Source organism: Eschrichtius robustus, chromosome 3 (genome assembly GCF_028021215.1).
Source record: "Eschrichtius robustus isolate mEscRob2 chromosome 3, mEscRob2.pri, whole genome shotgun sequence".
Taxonomy (NCBI): Eukaryota; Metazoa; Chordata; class Mammalia; order Artiodactyla; family Eschrichtiidae; genus Eschrichtius; species Eschrichtius robustus.
The window spans coordinates 90289892-90313082 of NC_090826.1; the positions used below are offsets into that span (position 1 = coordinate 90289892).

A 23191-nucleotide genomic window follows, 5' to 3' on the forward strand; every position below is an offset into this window, starting at 1 on the left:
GCAAATGCTACATTGTCGTGCTATTTATTTATCTACTTTTTGATTCAGTCTCTGTCCACAACTAGATTGTAAGCCCCATGAAACAGGGACTGTCCTAACATGCTCTTGAAGCATGTTCCCTGGAATAAGATGTAGGATAAATAGGGAATGAGAAACAACTCTATTTGTTCTTCAGGTCCCTCATTCTCACTTTCACAAAGGAGGAAATTCAATAATAGAACATCGTGTTTTTGTTGTTGTTCATGTGGTTGATGCCACTGTTGATGACATGAGAAAAGCTCTGGCTCAATCCCCCTTACCATGGAACTTGTCTAGTGAGTTGATTGTGACTTTACCTCAACCAATGAGAAGCCAGTATGAGGTTATCATTATATGCTCCATGGAGGGTTGTGCTTTACAGATGAAAGTAAAGCATCCCTGCTCAACAGAAAGCAAATTATTTCAGTTATCTAAATTAACAACATATGCAGGTTTCTCCCAGGCAAATAGTTGTTATTTGGGGACAGTGGTGTGGATATTGTCGGATAACATTTAGATTAACATTTAAAGTGGCACAGCAACATACCTACATAGTCCCATGGCTAGAAAGTAATTATCAGCTAAATCACACACATGCTTTTAGTTTTTAAAATGAATTTAAACTTATTATCTATGCACTGATGCTTTTGCCTGTAAGGAACCATAAGCAATATCCTTTGGACATTAAAGAATTAATAGTAAAACATTTTTGAAAGGTTTTGTGTTTTTGAAATATGTCATTTTTTTCCTGTAGGTAGAGGGATTCACAAAATATCTGAAATAATTTGCTTTGTTTCCTAAAGTAACCATTTTTCTGGTGGCTTTCTGACTTACAGCCAGTCTTTTTTGCCAGAATATCAAGGTTTCTTGAGGACAAAAATAGTCTCATTTCAGCCAACAGAAATGTCATTTGGAACTGCAAGTGACCATTACCACAGAAAACATAAACCACTTATTAATGCTTGCAACACAACAAGTAACACAATGATTTCATAAGAGATTGCTTTTTCCATACAGATGGAAGTTAATAAAAAGAGACAGCAAAAGGAAGAGGAAGGCAGCAGAATGTTATTGCATAGAAGGTATAGTCTTCCAGAAAAAAATATTTAGGAGAACACCAGGAGCATTGGAATATACATATACAGAGAGTTGAAAAAGGAGGGTAAAAATAATATATAAAAATGACAGAAAGAGCTTAAAAAAAAAAAAAAGGAAATGAAGGAAGGAAAGTACAGGAGGAATGGGAAGCAGGATTTAAGAATTTGCTACAAGTTACCAAAAGCATAGTCATAGTTGTAGTCTAGTAGACATTATTAAGTTCCAAAGGGACATTTTAAGTTCTTTGAAAAATTAATAAGGGGAGGACAGAAAAGAATACAAGATTAAGAGATAGAGTCCGCAAAATGCTAGGACACAATGCAGTCAATATGTAATTAGCAGTTTGTGGGTTTTTTTTAACTTTTTCATTAGGCTTTTAAAATAAATTTACCTAATATATAATTAGATATTTTCAAATTACTCTGTTTTGTGGTTAAATTCCACTTAGGGAACTGTGACCTGATATTATATGTAGGAGAATCATATGTATCCAGGTGGATTGTAGTGACCATCTGATCACTGGATGGATGCCCATGACTGGACAGATTATTGCTGATTTCTAGCTGCACCCACACCGTTTCCACCTTGTAAAAAAGCACAATTGGAGAAGGCTTGCATAATTAGTAACCTAACCAATTTTATTCTATTCTGGCGTCTTTATTTTATTTTATTTTTTTTGGTTAAATAACCGATACTTTATTTGGCATCTAATTAATCTTTGAGTTCTTTGATATATTCGATTTTGCTAAAGAGCTGAACCACAATCAACTGAAATTTAGATCCGTTTGTATTTTTCTTTTCCTTGAGCACTTACTATGATTCTGGATAAATCCATGAGTACAAAAAGTGCATAGAAGATTGGAACAAACTAAAATCACAGCATCTAGGGGGCATGAACTGAACGTGTGCTTAGCAAAGATTTGTTGAATTGAAATACGTCTCAGAATTGGAAGGGACTTTAGGGGCCATTTGTTAATCCAATTCTATCCTACTTTATGCAAATGATTTTTAATACCAACAAGCAGTGTTCAAGAGATCAGAGACGATCTGTAAGTGAGTAAAGATAGAACATATAAAATCCCCTCCTTCCACCCCTCTTTTGTCAACCCTTATGGCAAATCATTGGTTGTTAGTTTTTAAAATAACTGTGCTCTTGATTTATTCCTAAAGGCATAGCCTTTTCTGTTTTGAAGAATGTTACTTTCTCTTTTCTCTTTCGGTCTCCTAAATATAAACACTTCCACACCACTGTTTCAAAAAATAATCTAAACTTTATGAGGATGAGGGCAGGGGCAGGAAGAGAGTTTCTGAAAGGAATATGTATTTTCTGTTTTCCTAAGATATACTGGGAATAATGTAAAATTGGGTAAGAGAAACTGGATGAGTAATGTCAGGTAACAAATTTAGCACATTTAATTAAGAAGTAGGACATATAGCACAAGCAATATTTTTTGAACACTGATTTACTGAAAAATAAGCAGCTATTTATTTAGCACTTACTAAATGCCAGGCCTTGGACTTGGTGCTTCAAAAGATTATCTTATTTAACCTTCACTTAGTCCCATGAGGGCGGTATTATTTTCCCCACTGTATTACTGAGAAATGTATGATCTAGAGAGAAGTAACATGCTTCAAGCCAGACAAGTAATTTATTACAATTTCAATCAATAAACATTATTTTTTGCAATTCCCTGTCATTTGGACCATGTAATAATTGTGACAGGTTAAAGATGACATTTTATCATTTTAAAGATGATAAAAGGAAGAAGAGGGGTAAGGAAGGCAGGAAACAAGCTTTTTTTTAATGTAAACGGAATTTTGATGGGAAATTTAAATCACTCCTGTTTATTCAATTGATAGGATAATTTGAAAGTCATTTCATCTATTTTTGTAATAGGTTCTAAAGATCTCTCTTAGGCAAGATTCAAGTAAAATTTGTAGGACTAACTTAGATTATTATGTGATTTGGAAATAAACTGCATTTATAAATATTTTGTAATTCATGCTGTTCACTTACTTCCATAGTTGGTGTAATTAGTTTCAATTGTTGAGGTTTTACTCTAGTAGTTACCAGATGAAGCTTTTCCTTTTTCATACACAAATACACATGCACACATACACAGGCACATGCTTTCATTTTCCATTTCCCATTTCTTAGTTCAACATCATTACATTACCTTACACATTCTTTTTACTCTATTGTACTGTCATCCAATAGCAAGGGAAATGAGAAGAATGTCACAGAGGTTTTTTTTTTTGGTTTTTGGTTTTTGTTTTGCTTTAGTCACATAAAACTAAACTTAACATTTTTCTTCTTTTATGTTTGTTGGATAATTAGAAAGACATCGTATAATTGATTAAGAGCCATATGTGAGCCGCGTCTTTATAAGCATATGCTAGACCAGAAGTAAATTGCTAAATATAACAAACTACAAATTTCTTTCCATTAATGTAGTACACTGAAATAAGACTTTATTTTGGTTTCAGGATTTATGGAAGAAACAAAAGTGAACCCAGATTTCGAAATCTGTGTGTTTGAGGCTGAAATAACATGTCCTCTTGGACACTGGAAAATTGCCCTTTAGAACTGATAGCCCCCATATCAGTCAGTGAGACAACTTTCTTGTAGTGCTTTAAAAATATTCCAAGGTAATTTTCAGGATAGAGTTTTGACCCATTACAGTTAAAATATTTAACCCTGTTTGCTGTTAGCTTTGCCATTCTTTCCTGGTTGTACCATATCAACTTCTAAGGCTCAGTGGATGAGTCTTCCCTCAAGTACGATGTGACATCTAAGATAAATCTGGCCCAGAGTGAGGGGGAAGGGAGTGACACATCTTTCTACTTTCTACTATAATCTTTGTTGAATGCCCTCCAACTAGTTTATGGCTTTGCACATTTTCCGCATCTGGAGATATTTGAACTTGCTAAACCTTTTCATAAAGTCAGTGAAAAAATAACTAGTTCCTGGGGAAAACTCAGACTTGTCTTTCAGTGTACATGAAAGAGTCATTATTGATTTACTGCAGACAGCAACATATGAGAAACTCACAATCAATCAACAGTGACATTCCCTCATGTCTACTCACTTCCCTGAAAATTTCTTTCACCTTTTCACTTTTATTGAAATCTCAGGTTTTCCTCTGAGTACATAGCTGCTTCTAAAGTAATCTCAAGCCCTTTGCCACACTCCTCTACCACTAAGTCTGGCAGTGGAAAAGCCCTCGTTGCTCCTAATTTTCAGGACATTCTTTTTGTCTACCAATAACTCATTCTCACTTTCAGCTGATGCCCATGCTTTCTTCTTCACTGAGAAGAGAAAAGCAATTACAAGAGAGCTTCCACGTGCTTGCACTTCCTTATCTAAACTACCAACAGCATTTGTACACATATACTTTGTCTTTCTACTTGTTTCCATAGAATTCTCTGTGTTCCTATTTAAAACTAACCTCTCATAGATTATTCCAATCAGCATTATAACATGGTGCTATATCTAATTTTAGATATCAGCAAAAACAAACATGTCTGATGCCATATCCTCCTCTAGGTATACCCAATTTCTCTTCTCTTCATAGCAAAACTCCTAGGAAGTCTTGTTTATATCTGTTGTCTCAAATTGCTCTTCTTCCATACTTTATTGAGTCCATTAGGATGAGGATTTTGCCACCGTCTGTCTACTGAAACCACTTATCAATGTCATCAATGATTTCCATTTCTAAAGACTATGAATAATTTTCAATTTTCATACTACTTAGCCCATACGAAGCATATGATAATTTAGTAATTTAATAAATCTTTCTCCTTGAGACATTTTCTTCACATTGTTTTCAGGACAATATCTTCTTCTAGTTTTCTTCCTGTCTCATGAACTACATCTCAGTCTATATTACTGGTTGTCCCTCAGTTTTTTAGCTCTAAATATTTGAGGCTTAGTGGTCCGGCTACTTCTCTTGGTGATCCCCTCCAGTTTCACCGACTCAAATACTGTCTAGATATTGATGATTCCCAAAATGATCTACTCAGTCCAGACCTCTCTACTGGACTCCAAATACCAACTGCCTACTCAGCAACTCTACTTGGATGTCTAATAGACATATCAAACTTATCATGTCCAAAATCAAATTCCTGATCTCCTCTCCCAGTGTTTTTTTTTTTTTGCATCTCAGGAAGCATATTTGTTTCCAGTGGCTTAAGTCAACAACCTTTCATAACCAATTTCTAGTGCATTCACACATTCTATTAGCCACCATAAACATTAACTTAGTTTTTTATACCACCTGGTCTCTCTACTTTTTCCCTTAACACTAGAAGTAAATTCTTCACACAGCAGCCAAAGTGGTCCTATAAAGACAAATGTATTTCATGCCCATCTATGCTTAAAACCCACTAAAATCTTCCCATCCCACTCAGAATCCAACAAACCACTTACAGGGATCCACGTGATCAGGCCTCATTTTCTGTTAGTCTTCTCCTTGCTCAATTTCCTTGTTCCTAGTCTCCTTGCCCTTTCCCAAAATTGCCATGTATGCTCTTGCTTTTCTAAATATGTACTTAAAATTTTCTCTGCTTGGAATTCTCTTCTCCCAGATATCTGTGTAGTTCACTCCCTCACCTTCTTCATGTTTTTGCTCAAGTAGCACATTTACTGTGGAACCTATTTGTCGCTACCCCGCAACATGCCACTGCCTCTCACTCTTCTTTGTTTTGTTTTTCTTCCACATAATGTATTACTTTGTGACATACATTTGCTTATTTATTTGTTTATTATTTTTTATTAGTCTGTAGTGTTGAGGGCAGAGATTTTGTCTTGTTGATCACTGCTATATCTTTAGATTCCAGATAGTTCTAGGTACATGGCAGACATTCTAAAACTACATTGAAAATCTTTCACAAGTCCCTAGTGATGCACATGTCATGCAATCAGTGACTGGCTCCAAACCTCTATAACAGGCTTACCTTAGTCATTTTGTTGCCTTTGTTGCAACATGGCAACCCATTTTACATGTTTTGAACTTTGGGGCTTCAATTTTAACATTATGATGGGGTTTTATTGTATTTTGGGAATGAATAGACGAAAAGAAGAAAGAAATTAAGTGAAAAAGGAAGGAAGGAAGAAAGGAGGGGGAAAAGGAGGGAAAAGGAAAAACAAGAAAGACAGAAGAAAGAAATTCCTCTTAGTCCAAGATGAATAAGCTTTGAATCATGAAAAAAAAAACTGGTCAATAGAATTTTTTTTTTTTAATGAAGAGGTTTTTTTTTTAAAAAAATAAATCTATTTATTTATTTATTTATTTTTAGCTGTGTTGGGTCTTCTTTACTGCGCACGGGCTTTCTCTAGTTGTGGCAAGCAGGGGCTACTCTTTGTTGTGGTGTGCGTGCTTCTCCTTGTGGTGGCTTCTCTTACTGTGGAGCACGGGCTCTAGGTGTGCGGGCTTCAGTAATTGTGGAACTCGGGCTCAGTAGTTGTGGTTCGTGGGCTCTAGAGTGCAGCCTCAGTAGTTGTGGCGCACAGGCTTAGTTGTTCCGTGGCATATGGTATCTTCCCGGACCAGGGCTCGGACCCATGTCCCCTGCATTGGCAGGTGGATTCTTAACCACTGTGCTACCAGGGAAGTCCTTGGTCAATAGAATTTGAAATCAATGTGCAACTTGACTAAAAATTTTAGGTGATGCTAAATCGCAGACTGGTTTAACTAAGCCAAAATCATCTAGTAACCAGATGAAAATATAATACATCATTTACTTAGGGGAAACTATCCTGACAAGACTTGTGACCAAAGGATTTACAATAATTTTAATAATTGAGTAATAATAATTTTCACGCATGGTGGTGGTGATGCAATCCATGATTCAAAGAATCTTCAGTCACGACTTTCATGGGAGCCCAATCAGCGTGAAATGGACAAGGCAGGGACAGATAATCAAAATAAAATTGTAGAGATCTTGGGGTAAGATATGTGTTGGGATTCTCAGTAATTTCTGTTTTGATAATTAAGATAGGTAGATGGTTACAGAACTAGCCTGGTAGATAGAGATGGGATTAGATAGATAGATATAATACAGAGACACTTGGATATATAGCTATATAGATTGTTTTAAATTTTATTACTGTGATGACTCATTTTAAGTATCAACTTGACTAGGCCATGGGGTGCACCTATATTTCATCAAACATTACTTTGGGTGTGCCTGTGAGGGTGTTTCTGGATGGCACTAACAATTGAATTGGTAGACTGAGTAAAGCAGATTGCTCTCCCTGATGTATGTGGGCCTTGTCCAATCAGTTGAAGTCTTAAATAGAACAAAATGGCTGAGTAAGAGAAAATTCCTTCTGCCTAACTGCCTTTGAGCTGGGACATCAATTTTTTTTCCTGCCTTTGGACTCATACTAAAACATTGGCTCCTTCTATGTCTTGAGTCTGTAGTCTTTTTGACTGGAGCTACACCATTAGCTTCCCTGGGTCTCCAGCTTCTTGACTACAGCTCTTGGGAATTATCAGCCTCCAAAATCACATAAATCAATTCCTTAAAATAAATATTTTTACATATGATGTATGCTGTATTATGTACACATATATTTTTTATATAAATATATGTTTGTGTATACACACACATACATCCTATTGGTTTTGTTTCTCTGGAGGACTCTAATGTAACTACATTTTGTTTTGTTTTTTGTTTTGGGTTAAGGTAATTAAAGTCCAGAAATATTTAAAAATCTGGTCAGGTTAAGTCTTAGACCCTTTAGGTAGTCATTTTTCTAAGAATTTAATGCCACCAATGGTTCTCTTTGTTTTTCATCTGCATCAGCTTCTCTTACTTCCCATATGATTAGCAGCAAAAGAGCTAAGTCACATAAAAACGTTCTTTAGTGCTCACATGCTCTTTTACATCTCTGTGACTTCATACAGGCTGTTGCCTTTTAACGGAATACCCATCTTTTTCCTTTCATTGCCCAGCTGATCTTCCTTTAAGCATCACCTCCCTCAGGAAATTTTCTTTTATGTCCCAGTCTACTGAAGATGTCCATTCTCTATGCCCTACTTGCATCCCATACAAGTCACTGTTATAGGACATATTACAGTACTACAATTATTAGTATACCTATATGAGTTCTCCAGTAGAAAATATTAAGATCTTTTTGAGAATAGTAACCGTGCCTTTTTAAAATTGCTTTTATCTCCAGCTCCTAGAACAGTGTCAGGTATGAGTATTTGTTGAAAAAATTATTACAGTATGAATGCCAATGAACTACTTTATCATGTGTGATATTTAAGATCATTGATAATCATTCATTTCTGGACTAATTATTTTCTCATATTACAAATTTTCTTAAAGCAAAAACAAATCTCAATTATTTAGAATTAAATTAGCAAATTCAACAACGTTTTTCTTGACTGCATGTAAAAAGGGTGGATCCTGCTTATAGTATGTGGAATGTTACTAAGCAATCATCATGTTTGACTGTGCCTTTATTTGTGTAACATGCATTGGTTCTCTAAACAAAATTGCTTTCAAAATCAGCACTGAAGACATGCCAATGTCTTTAGTAAATCAAATTTGACTGATGAAAAAGAAGGAGCTGTCATCATCATTTTACTGAATCATTTATTGGTAGAGAGTTAGTATTTTCACCATAGATTATAAATCCAGGACAAAGAATCTGGAATCAAATGCTTTTAAAAAGTCCTATGCTGGCAAAGACATGAAATGAAATCCACTCAATTCTTAGGTTGAGGGTGAGATTCTATAGGCAGATTTTACCTAACAACAACAACAAACATCACTTTGTGTCTTATAAATATCAACTAGGGGACACAGTAACCTATCATGTAATTCAGTTAGGGTTATGTGTAATCTAGTAAGTCTTCTTTAGTAAGCGATTTTTACTTTCTATACTACCTTTATAATTTTTAGACCTCACTGTAATTTCATATCTGTGGTCTTTCTAATCTTAATATTCACCAGTACAGACTAGCATTATTTGGCTTACTTACATTTTGTATTTACATATTAATTATTATCATCTAGACTAATGTATTAATTTCCTGTTGCTGCTACAACAAATTACCATAAACTTAGTGATTTTAAACACACAAATTTAGTATCCTATGGTTCTGGAGGGCAGAAGTCTGAAATAAATCTTATGAGGTTAAAATCAAAATGTCAGCAAGGCTGTATTCCTTTATGGAAACTCTACAGAAAAATCCATTTTCTTGGCCTTTCAGTTTCTAGAGGTGGCTTGCATTGCTTGGCTTTTGGCCCCTTCCTGCATCTTTAAAGTGCTTCTTTCTCATCTCTGCTTCTGTCATCTTCTCTTCTTTTTCTGACTCTGAGCATCAATCCTTCCTCTTATAAGGACTGTTTTTTGTAAAAAAAAAAAATTGTATGTTTAAAAAAAATTTTTTGATTTATATTGGAGTATAGCTGTTTAACAATGTTGTGTTAGTTCAGGTGTACAGCAAAGTGATTCAGTTATACATATACATATATCTATTCTTTTTCAAATTATTTTCTTATTTAGGTTATTACAGAATATTGACCAGAGTTGCCTGTGCTAAAGAGTAGGTCCTTGTTGGTTACCTATTTTAAATATAGTAGTGTATATAGGTCAGTCCCAAACTCCCAATTTATCCTTCGCCCCTACCTTTCCCCTTCGGTAACCATAAGTTTTTTTTCGAAGTCTGTGAGTCTGTTTCTGTTTTGTAAATAAGTTCATTTGTGTCATATTTTTGATTCCTCATATAAGCAATATCATATGATATTTGTCTTTCTCTGTCTGACTTACTTCACTTAGTATGATAATATCCAGGTCCATCCATGTTGCTGCAAATGGCTTTATTTCATTCCTTTTAATGGCTGAGTAATATTGCACTGTATATATGTAACACATCTTCTTTATCCATTACTCTCTTGATGGACATTTAGGTTGCTTCCATGTCTTGGCTATTGTAAGCAGCACTGCAATGAACATTGGGATCCATGTATCCTTTCGAACCATGTTTTCTCCAGATATATGCCCAGGAATGGGATTGCTGGATTATATGGTGGCTCTATTTATGTTTTTTAGGGAACCTCCATACTGTTCTCTGTAGTAGCTGTACCAATTTACATTTCCACCAACAGTGTAGGCGGGTTCCCTTTTCTCCACACCCTCTTCAGCGTTTATTGTTTGTAGACTTTTTAATGATCACCATTCTGATTGGTGTGAGGTCTATCTCATTGTAGATTTGATTTGCATTTCTCTAATACTTAGCAGTGTTGAGCATCTCTTCAAGTGCCTCTTGGCCATCTGTATGTCTTCTTTGGAGAAATGTCTATTTAGGTCTTCTGCCCATTTTTTGATTGGGTTGTTTGTTTTTTGATATTGAGCTGCATGAGCTATTTGTAAGTTTTGGAGATAATCTCTTGGTTGCCTTCATTTGCAAATATTTTCTCCCATTCTATAGCTTGTCTTTTCATTTTGTTTATGGTTTCCTTTGCTGTACAAAAAACGGCCTTTTTGATTACATGATCCCATCAGAAAATCCAGGATAATCTTCCCATCTCAAGTTTCTTAATTTAGTCAAATCTACAAATTGCCTTTGGCTATATAAGGTAACATATTCATAAGTTCTGTGGATTAGGATATGAACATCTTTGGGAGGACATTATTCTGTCTACTACAGTCCATATACTTTTTTTTCTTTCTATATTTAGCCACATAAAGAATTGTAACTCAGTATTAGAAGATATCATTGGAAGTCATAACTCAATAAAAAAACTTTCTAATAATTATTTTTGATTAAAAATAGTCTAATTACTTGAATACTATCCTACTCCCCAATATTAGAAACACATAGACATAAGCTAGCTAACCATCCATCAGTTATGTTATAGAGGAGATTTTTGCCTTTATGCAGAATTAAAATAGATGGCCTTTATATTTCCTGTAACTCTAAGAGTCTCTTTAGTTTAACTATTGTCAGATAAAGACAGTAGATACACAATGTCGTTCACTCATTTATTTTTCATTAAATCTTCTAAAGCTAATGAAAGGGAATGATACAAAATAAATGTAAAATATGCTGTAATGCTTGGGATATGGAATGACCTTATACGTTTTGACATGTATTTTTTTGTGTTACTACGTGTGTACAACTGAATGGTTATAGTCTGCTCAATGACATAACTTTGATTTTCAGCAGTAAAGTAGAAGAAGCCTAGATTGTATCCTTAATTTTAACAATCTGAGAGTCAGTGAGCAGAAGGAAGGAGGATGAAAGGGTGATGAACTACATTTAGAAGAGATGAATGTGCCCCATTTTAGGATGACCTCCCAATACAAAAGAGCATTTTGTTCAGCATCCTTAATTTTTACATGAGGAAATGGAAACCAAAAAAGTTTAGTGAGTTGCCCAAAGCCATACAACTAGATAGTTGCAGAGCTGATATTAGGCCTCAGATTTTCTAACTCCTAATTTAGTACTCTGTTCACTCCACTATGAACTTTCTAATTTCCTAATTATTATATAATTTGCTTGGAATTTGATATGGTTTCTCTCTTCCTTTGTCTTCATTTTACATGTTAAATTAATATTAATTAGGTTGAGTCCCTTGAGAGGTATCTTTTCCAAAAGCAATGACCATGTACAAATGGACAAAATGAAGTATGTTTCTATTTTATTTCTATGTGCAGTGTTTAGATGCAAATAAAGAAAGGAAAAGGTATTTAAGAACGCTTTCATGCCTTTTTCTTCCTTCTATTTCTTCTTACCAAGAGATATTAAAGATCAGTTGAACTAAATTAGAGACCCTATTTTAAACAGTTAGTAATAGAAGGGCATCCAGGTCTCAGATTAATGAATGCAGTCATTGTGTAGGAGTTTGTGTGTGTGTGTGTGTGTGTGTGTGTGTGTGTGTGGTGTTGGCAGGGGGCAATAAACGTCACTTGAAATGCTTAAATAAGCATTGGCAGATGTGTTGTATACATCATCTATAAAAGCTGCATCTTGATGTGTAAATAAATGCTTACCTCCCCTCAATTTTTCTTTTTCTTTTAACTATATTTGAATGTTTTCACCTTCCTGCTGCATGTAAGCTCATTTATAATTTCATCACTTCTTAATATCCATTTTTATTTTAGGACAGATATTTAGATTTGGAGTCTTTTCTTGCTTTGCCTGACAGGGAAGTCATCATGCTTTGGCACCAATGGGGGCACTACTAGTAAATATTGACTCCTTCAACCCACTTGATTCCTTACTCTCAAGTATCATATGCCCTGTTTTTTTTTTTTTTTAATAATTTTACATTTATTTATTTATTTTACTTTTTTTTTTTTTTTTTTTTGGCTGTGTTGGGTCTTCGTTTCTGTGTGAGGGCTTTCTCTAGTTGCAGCAAGCGGGGGCCACTCTTCATCGCAGTGCGCGGACCTCTCACTACTGTGGCCTCTCTTGTTGCGGAGCACAGGCTCCAGACGCGCAGGCTCAGTAGTTGTGGCTCACGGGCCTAGTTGCTTCGCGGCATGTGGGATCCTCCCAGACCGGGGCCCGAACCCGTGTCCCCTGCATTGACAGGCAGATTCTCAACCACTGCACCACCAGGGAAGCCCATATGCCCTGTTTTGAGTCACTGTATGTTACAATAACTAACTACCTCTTTGGCATGAGCTTCATAGCACTCTGTACATTTCCTCCTACTTATCCCTGGAATCTTTTAAGGTATATGGCAGTCAAACTAGAGTCATTTTATTCCCTGACTTGGTCTAACATTCAGCTTATTTTAAAGAAGAATACATCTTTAGCAAAATATAAATAGTAAACAACAAGTATAGTAAAAAGTCTTTAGTGTGTCTTGAGCTGGATAATATTTCAGTTTGTTTAGTACTACAATAATATGCACTAAGATGTAGTAATCATGCCCCAAAACACATGTAGGTGTGAAAATACTCACCAGATAAACAGTTCCATAAGCAGCCATAGACATAGATCATTCCCAGAAGCAACGGCGTCTTTTGTAAGGCAACATTTCATCAGTGACATTTTGGTGCCAGTGAATCAACATATCCAGTACTGATCTCTATTTGAAGAAATCCTGCCTTTTGGAACTGGTCCCTCTAGTAATGCTATTTAAATCATCAGGGGATAATGCGTCTTAATCACATTCAATTTAGCTGGAAAAATGAAAAGGATCTTCTATTCAATTTATGCCCTTCCTATGGAGTTATCTAGATAGCTGTTTATTTGTGCTGTTGAAACAATTTTATTACTGATATTTCTTTTCAGAGCATTTTAACTTACAAAGTTAATTATAAAAATTTGAATTTCTGATTATATTTAATTCAGAAAAATCTAACTCTACTTCTATTTGCTTTTAATCATTTAACTTTATTCTCTTTGGGAGTGTTGTGCTCATTTAGTAATGCAGTACAAATATGGAGCCAATACTACTTTTCTTTCTATTGTGATATTATAAGAATATATAGTAAGATAATAATTTCAATGGAATATTTTAGATCCTTAAAAAAATAACTCAGTCCCTAAAAGAGGTGGAGAAATATGGGTAATATACTAATTTATCCAATAAGGCAAGACATTACATAAAATAAAGATAGTCAAAACAATAAGCACACATTAATAAAATGTTTAGACTCATAAACTTATGCAAATAAAATGGACACTTATACATACACCAAGAAATAAGAGGATATGCTAACTTTGCCAGCAAGCATCATGAAACACAGCAAGTAATTCACAAGAGTATTGAATTTGTAGCATCCCAGAGAGTTACCAAAAGTCAAAAATAGCACTAAGGTTGGTGAGGTAAGACAGGAAATTAATCAAAAATTTAAAAAGACATCATCTTGCAGCATTCTTCAAGATAAATAACCTGATATGAATTCCAAGCCCTTAAAAACAAGGTTCTTAAAATTAGTCTTACTTCCCTACCCCTAATATATTGTCTGATGAGAGCATGGGCCAAAAACACAGATTATATCCATAAGTCATTTAGCCTAGGATTTTAACGTTTTTCCTTCATCTATTCATTTGTTCATTCAACAAATGTTGATGAATATTATATCTGAATAGGCACTGTGCTAGTTGATAGATAGGAAATGATAAGATCATGATCAAGACACAGAGCCTGCCCTCAGCTACATTATAATTTAGTAGGGGAGACACAGTATAATAAATACCCAGTTTTTTAAAAAAAGAAAGTGGTAAGTATAGTAAGAGTGATTGGAAATAGAGTGTTTTATAAATCTTGGAGGGGAAGAAATACAATGCAGTCTGTGTTCATTGAACACCTATTCTGTGTCAGACACAGTGCCAGTGGCTGTAGATGTAAAGATAAATAAAACATCATTCTTTTCTTATAGGAGTTCTTAGTTTATTAGGATTATCTCCTCCTGGGGTGCAGGGCATGTCAGGAAAGGATTTATGGAAGAAATGACATTTGAGTTGCATCTTAAAATATAGGTAAATTCTTGACATATGGAGAAGAAGGATAGAGCTTTCCAGGGAGAGGCAAAAGCATGAAGATAGCAGCATCTGTGATCCTTTTCTCTGAATTTATTTTTATTCTGCTGAAGGCTTGGTATGAGAATAACAGAAGTCATAGCTTTGTGATTATGCTTTACAACACCTGTTTTTAAAGCACAAAAGATGTATTTTTAGAAAAATTTATTGTTTTGACAATATTTTTGAGTATTTTTATTAGCACCGTTTAAATTACTGGCACTATTGATAGAGTTGGTCTTATTTTGTTTTTGTGTCTTGGACCCCTCTTTCCCCAAAATGGTTTGCAACCTCTTGAGTAAGTAACAAGTGAGTTAAAAGTTAAACTTCACTAAGGTATGGTGTGCAGGTATTTTTGAAATAGTGTATTTCTTCTTAAATATTAGTTGTTCATGGGTAGGGTCTATCCTAGATATTATACAATTGCTCTCATCTATTTTTGCCCTTCGTATGAGAGAATCAATTCTTGAGTTACTCAGGTGGACTTGCATTTGGATGAGCAGCATCAGGAGAAATGCTATTGTGTCTAATTAAGGGTCAGGTCTTTTCAAGGATTTTATAGAAGTTTCTATTGAGAAAAGCAGGGAAACCAGTATAAACAGAGTGACTGAAAAAGCAATCCAAGAGAAAAGAGCAAAGAAATTGTTTTCATAGAAATGGTCATTTCTCTATTACTGCTATGGTCTGAATGTTTGTCTCCCCCCAAATTCATATGTTGATATCCTGATGCCCAAGGTGATGGTATAAGGAGGTGGGACCTTTGGGAGGTGATTATGTCATAAGAGTGAAGCCCTCAGGTCTCACAAATTTATGATCTTATACGCTATACTCTACAAAAGAATCTGCTAATTTTTAATGAATGATCAAATAGTATTAAACAGAATATCTTAGTCTGTTTGGACTACTATAACAAAATACCCCAGACTGGGCAGCTTATAAACAGTTACTTATTTCTCACAATTCTGAAGGCTGGAAGTTCAAGGTCAAGGTACCAGCATGGTCAGGTGAGCTCCTTCTTCCAGGTTGTAGACTTCTCTTTATATTCTCACATGGTGAAAAGAGTGAGCTGTCTCTCTGTGGTCTTATATAAGAGCACTAATCTCATTCATGAGGGCTCCATTCACATAACTCAGTCACGTCCCAAAGGCACCATATCTTAATATCATCACATTGGGATTAGGTTTCAACATATGACTTGTGGGAAGGGGAGGGGGCACACACATACTGACTATAGCATAGAGCCATCCTAGAGTTTAACAAAGAAGTTTTAAGAACATGTAGATTTTTTGTTCTGGTTCTGCAAAAAATGCCATTGATAATTTGATAGGGATTGCATTGAATCTGTAGATTGCCTTGGTTAGTATAGTCATTTTGACAGTACTGATTCTTCCAATCTAAGAACATGGTGTATCTTTCCATTTGTGTCATCTTCAGTTACTTTCATCAGCATCTCATAGTTTTCGGAGTACAAGTCTTTTGCCTCCTTAGGTAGGTTTATTCCTAGGTATTTTATTCTTTTTGATGTGATGGTAAATGGGATTGTTTCCTTAATTTCTCCTTCTAATCTTTCATTGTTAGTATATAGAAATGCAAGAGAGTTCTGTGTATTAATTTTGTATCCTGCAACTTTACTGAATTCATTGATGAGCTCTGATAGTTTTCTGGTAGCATCTTTAGTATTTTCTGTGTATAATATCATATTTCTATGGAAACACAAAAGACATCAAATAGCCAAAGCAGTCTTGAGAAAGACAAATGGAGCTGGAGGAAGCAGGCTCCCTGACTTCAGACTATACTATAAAGCTACAGTAATCAAAAAAGTATGGTACTGGCACAAAGACGGACTTACAGATTAATGGAACAAGATAGAAAGCCAGAAATAAACTCACGCACCTATGATCAATTAATCTATGACAATGGAGGCAGGATATACAATGGAGAAAAGACAGTCTCTTCAATAAGTGGTGCTGGGAAAACTGGACAGCTACATGTAAAAGAATGAAATTAGAACATTCTGTAACACCATACACAAAAATAAACTCAAAATGGGTTGAGACCTAAATATGAGACCGGATACTATAAAACTCTTAGAGGAAAACATAGGCAGAACACTCTTTGACATAAACTGCAGTGATATCTTTATGGATCCACCTCCTAGGGTAATGAAAATAAAAACAAAAATAAACAAATGGGTCTAATTAAACTTAAGAGCTTTTGCACAACAAAGGAAACCATAAACAAAACAAAAAGACAACATACAGAATAGGAGAAAATATTTGCAAACGAAGCGACCAACAAGGGATTAAGCTCCAAACTACACAAACAGCTCATGCAGCTTAATATCAAAAAATAAACGACCCAATCAAAAGAAATGGGCAGAAGATCTAAATAGACATTTCTCCAAAGAATACATACAGATGGCCAAGAAGCACATGAAAAGATGCTCAGAATTGCTAAGTATTAGAGAAATGCAAATCAAAACTACAATGAGGGGCTTCCCTGGTGGCACAGTGGTTGAGAATCTGCCTGCCAATGCAGGGGACACGGGTTCGAGCCCTGGTCTGGGAAGATTCCACATGCCACAGAGCAACTAGGCCCGTGAGCCACAATCACTGAGCCTGCGCGTCTGGAGTCTGTGCTCCGCAACAAGAGAGGCCGCGACAGTGAGAGGCCCGTGCACCATGATGAAGAGTGGCCCCCACTTGCCGCAACTAGAGAAAGCCCTCGCACAGAAACAAAGACCCAACACAGCCATAAATAAATAAATAAATCAATCAATAAATAAACCCAAAGTTTAAAAAAAAACAAACTTCAGAATGGCCATCATCAAAAAGTCTACAAACAATAAATGCTGGAGAGGGTGTGGAGAAAAGGGAACCCTCCTACACTGTTGGCGGCAATGTAAATTGGTACAGCTACTATGGAGAACAATATGGAGGTTCCTTAAAAGACTGAAAACAGAACTACCACATGATCCAGCAATCCCACTCCTGGGCATATGTCCAGAGAAAACTGTAATTTGAAAATATACATGTACCCCAGTGTTCATTGCAGCACCATTTACAATAGCCAAGACATGGAAACAACCTAAATATCCATCGAGAGGGGAATGGATAAGAAGATGTGGTACATAAATACAATGGAATATTACTCAGCCATTAAAAAAAGGAAATAGTGCCATTTGCAGCAACATGGTTGGACCTAGAGATTGTCATACTGAGTGAAGTAAGTCAGACAGAGACAAATATCATATGATATCACTTATATGTGGAATCTAAAAAAAATTATACAAATGAACTTATTTACAAAACAGAAACACAACATTGTAAATCAACTATGCTCCAATATAAAATTTAAAAAAGAGCATGTAGGTTCCTCATTTTACAGGTGAGAGCACTGAGATCATACCTTTCCCAAAGTTATATATGTGTGTGTATTTGTTATATAATATAATATATAATAAACATACACAAGTATTTATTATATAATATATATATAATAAAACCACACATATATACATATCAGTGGCAAATTAGGGATGAAAAATGAGGGATTTTTTGTCTGAATCCTGACCCTTTTGTTTCTCACTCTTGTGCTGCTTTCGCTCCCAACAGAGAATGGATCATCACAATAGTCATTTTCTAAAGAGCATTGTTGCAAAATTACAAGGAATAAGAATTTTTTTAAAAAAATAAAGTAGCGCAGTACCATTTTAACCTTTTCAGGTTGCCAAGAGAAAGAGTTAAGAAAGAATATTTACATTCCAAACTAAATATTTAATTGGATTAAGAAGGATGGGATAAAAGGAGAGTAGCAAAGTCATTTGCACTTTCAAAACATAGGTGGGCTGTGTTGAGCTTTTCATTTTTTACCATATCTGGGTTTATTGGTATGTAATTACAGATCCTTGCCAGATGCCATCGATCCATATTTCCTGTTCTAATTTGAGTTGATCCTGTTGTACAGAGGATGTCTCTGGCATACAGGAGATACAGGAGAAGATAGATTTTTAAGATGAATTTTAAAGCAAATTCATACTGATCTTAGTTTATTTCTATTGCTGTTTTTGCTTTTATCAATTTCATTTTAAAGTTATACGAAAAGAAACTTTGACTAGATTTATGTACTAAAGCCACCTCTAGCCAATTTAGGTCTTTGATGATTTTGTTTTTAGCAATACCAAAACACAAAGGCAGTTATACATGGTATATTATGTTATGAAGCATATAACAATATAATTACTGAAATTCCCTTACTTCCCATTGTGTTTATATGGCTTAAAGCAACTGTCTTATTTAAGGCAAGAGTTCTAATTGGCTGAGTTGTTTTAGATAGAAAAAACAGTTTGGTGTTGAAGATTATTGCTGAGTCATTGTTTCACTTTATGTCTGTAGTGTCAGCAAGTACCATGGTGATAAGTTCTTTAATATATTTCTAAGTAAGGAGATAGTGAATGCTTTCTCAATCTAAGCAGGCTAGGGCATTTTGCAATATATTTATTACACAAGTATGACTGCTTAAAAGTATAACAGTCACTGCAATGTGTGGCTATGCCCATGTCATCTCTTTTTAACTGTTCCCCAAGTGTCTGACTCCAGTGTAAATGTTCTATTTGAAATCTGCACAGTCACATTTATACCTCCTTTCTTTATAATTCAGCGTTGCAGAGCAGAGATATTCACAGTTCTGGTTCAAGGGATTACTGTTTTGTTATAATGTTCAAATAATGGTCTGCTAAAAATCTTCTTGTAAAAGAAAAAGAGGTTCACTCTCCTACTATCAAGGTCATTACTAAACTCTGTGCCTGCTGTTTAAAAGCACAGAGATGCCATCTAGCAGCCGCCCTCAGGAATTTCCTACACAGAAATAGTCCTTTCTCTATTAAACCAAGCAATAATTGAATTCTTACAAGCTTTTGGTTTTTCTTAATTTACTTATTGGATGAATGATGATTTGGCATATTGCCTGTAGTTCAGATACTCCATTACAAATGAAATTAATTAATATCTCTTAAAAAGGGCAAAGTGATATACCTATGAGTTTTTGTAAATGGAACTGGAAATTTGTTAATACGATTTTAATTAAGAAAACATAATTCTCATGATTTTCTTGAGAGGAAAATTGATAATCTGTCTATATAAAAATACAAATAATTGATTAGTATTGAATTGCCTTCCTTTACTGAAAGAAAGTACTAATCTTACCAATATTCTGGTATATTAAATGAGAGAAAAGAAAGTAAGTGGATGCTGAAAGTAAGTTCATCCTGTGAATATAAATGTTTGGGCATTTTTTTTTAATTTAAAAATAAAATTGACTTTCAAGTCATTTATCCTGCCGTAAGATGGTGATACCTAAGCACTTTATAAAACGTCATATATGATCTGTAAGTTTCAGTCTCAGGAAGAATGATCATAAACATAAATATTATATAATCTTCCATGAAATGGAATTGGTACTGTTGTTAGAAGCCTTTTTGTTTCAGATAAATTAATATATAATAAGCATGCTCTAAAATTTAGATTTCCAATATTTGATATATGTGACAATCCTATACCTAAAAAAGTCTATTCAATTTTAATAGCTCTACTATATTGCCAGTTTGTGTGTATCCATGCATGATTTATGTGTAGTATAAATATAAAATGTAATAACATAGAAGAATACTTAAATGAATTTATTTAAAAGTATGATTTTGAAATATATCAGTCCTAACATGTTATAAAAAATTTTTTTATTAGCTGTTTAGAATTTTTGTATATTTAAGTTTCATCACTTAATAATTATTTGTCCACAAACTGTGGTCTTTTGTGCTACTGTATTATTGGAATTTAATTTCAATTTTGCCAAACGTAATTTGCATCATGGATGTTACTTTTATTGTCTAAACCTTTAAGTAGTTAGTAAAAAAATAAAATTTGAGAAAATTTCTATTTCATAACCTAATTGACAATCATTTTGAGAATTCAGTGGTGCCGTTTGTGATTTGGGGGAGGGGAGATGATATAGTTTTGTGATTCCCAATAGTTTGATAAAACATAACAAAAGTAGTTTTATTCACTTTTTTAAAGCAAAATTTGTCTACTAGTCCAAAGACCTTTTTACAACATTAAAATCACTTGCTATGAACATTTTAATATTCTCTATATTGTCATATGTAGTATATAACAAATACCATCTGCTGTTCTTTGCATACTGTATTGCAATATCTAGAAACTGAAAAGGACAGTTTGAAAAGTTAATGTATGCCTTTCCTTTCCTGGATTTCTCAGCTCAGTTGTACCAAACAGCCAAAATTAAGTCTGAGAAAAGTTTTCTGTTGTTGAATACATGGAAATAAACTTATTAATACTAGAAAAAGATCACGACTAAAAATAGGTCATTTATTTGGAGAATTTATCTCAATATTTATCAGAAGCTCTTTGTTGATATATTTTTAATTTGGGAAAGAATGGGATACAAGAAGTGAAGATATTTGTGCATTTAAAGATATCAGAACAATCAAATGAAACATGCAGTTGTTAGTAAAGCTCTGCATTTCTGAATTCATTTTAAAGAATGATAAAACTCATTTTAAGTCAAGTGACTTTCTATTCAGTAACTCAGTAATTAGCTTTGCTTTTTAAAAATGTTTAACCAAGAATATTTCATATGAGATATATAGTAGAATGTGTTCAAAGTTGTAACGAACATAATATACTGAGAGTGGCAATGGAATATGTTACTATAGATCCAGAGAAAAAAATGAAATAAAAAGATTGAAAAATACGAAAGCAGAATCAACACTTTGTACCTAGATGTAAAATGCTTTAAAGATACACCTTAGTGTATGAAATATCCCATTAAGGATCCCAAAATTATTATTTTGTCTTAATATCACAACCATAGCTTTAAAAGGAAATGATCTTATTCTTATCAGGTCTCTCTAAATATGAAAAGTACACAGAAATAATTATAAGCATAGATGATATGATTCTAAATTTTCAGTATATACTATATTAGGCCTAGAAATATTCAGTCAACCACAGTATTAGGCTATGCTTGGTTACATCTTAGTTCAAGTATGAAAAGAAACAATTTCTCTACACTACACAGTTATTTTAAAATAACTTTACAATATTCCAAAATACAACTTTAAATGGTTTTAGAACATGACATCATTTCTCCTATTGTGTCCAATTGCTCTTGACCAGTTAAAGAAGTAAAATAATTTTTGAAATTGTATTCCCTTACTCTTTTTACTAGATGCATTATATCTGATTACAGATAGTTATGATTTTCTTAGAATGCTGAAGCTCTCAAATTATCTCACTTTATGCTCAAGACTTTTCTCATACACTGCTGAAAATATTTGTCCATATTTTCTGATTTTTTTATCAGAAGAGGTTAGCATTCACTTTAATTGCCAGTACTGGATAATTTTCAGAGTTCAGCAGATATGAGACAACTCATCCTTCCTATTGCCCTCCTTAGTTTGAAAGGATTCTCACTTCCTGTTTCTTAACACTGGTAATCAGAACTTCCTCAGTGCTCCGTAATTTCCTTAATGAAAAGAGAGAAACAAACACAAGCCCCTTTCACCAATGCCTCTCAACCACGGCAGAGAGTAGAGCTCTGCTGCTCTGCCCTGTGTGTTACAAGCAGCATCCCAAATGTTTTGGACACAAACCGCAGCACGTCTGCGATGGGAGGATTATTGACCAGGATCAGCTGGAAAACGCTTCTCTGCTTTCAACAAAGAAACGGTTCACCATCTCCTAATACATGATTACAAATTGCATTATTTTAACTGCAAAGTCCTTTGCATTACCCGTCCGACTTCAGAAGAGAACATTAAACACTTGGATACCAAATAAGCTAAATTCTCCCAAGAGCCGCATTGCCCGCTGCCCATACACATTATATTCGCTCCTGGTCCCTCCCCCCTCTCTCCGGGACTCTACCTTGTGGAGCTATTCCTCGGGTAGTTCACCTTGTTATCTTCCAAGCAGTGGGGATACGCCAGACACCACAAGGTAGCTGGAAGAGCTGTCTTTCATGCTGCTTTTTTTTTTTTTTTTTTTTTTTTTGCACAATTAAATGCATTTTTGGTCGGTCTGTTACATATTGCACATTTATTTCAAACAAGAGTTAAAATATTGCCCATACCTTGGAAGGGTCTAATCCAGCAAGCAAAGACAGCAGCAGGAGATTGAGTAGGTTGGATGCCGCCTGCATTCTGATCTGGGTTTTTGCCCCTGTTTACTCTCTTTTATGTAGCCACTCCACTCTCACTGCGGAGACCTTGCCCTTCGTCAGTTGCACTTTCTGCCTGCCAGTCAGAGCTGAGTGGAGACAGAGGCGGCGGCAGTAGTAGCAGCAGCAGCGATAGCAGTAGCGGCAGCCGCCCTGGGGGGCGATCATTCCGCAGGCATTCTCAGGGCTGGGAGTCCGCGAGCTCTAGGAGTGGATAGAGCTGCAGTGGTCGCTGACCGAGGTGCTGAAGGTCCTCCAAGCCGCGCGCCCCAATTTACCTTCTCTCTCCTGCGGCTATATAGCCAGACTACCTCAAAAGTTTTGACCCAAGAAAAAGATAA

The 23191-nt window shown here is 35.0% G+C and overlaps 1 protein-coding gene across 1 annotated transcript in view; it reads right to left on the minus strand.

The window, feature by feature from the left end:
• OLFM3 (olfactomedin 3) overlaps positions 1-22931 on the minus strand; it is a 191596-nt gene extending 168665 nt beyond the window's left edge. The window contains exon 1 of the mRNA XM_068538088.1: positions 22764-22931. Within this exon, the coding sequence (XP_068394189.1) occupies positions 22764-22832 (69 nt within the window). The 5' untranslated portion in view covers positions 22833-22931. The remainder of the gene's footprint in view (positions 1-22763) is intronic.
• Between the last annotated feature and the right edge of the window lie 260 nt (positions 22932-23191).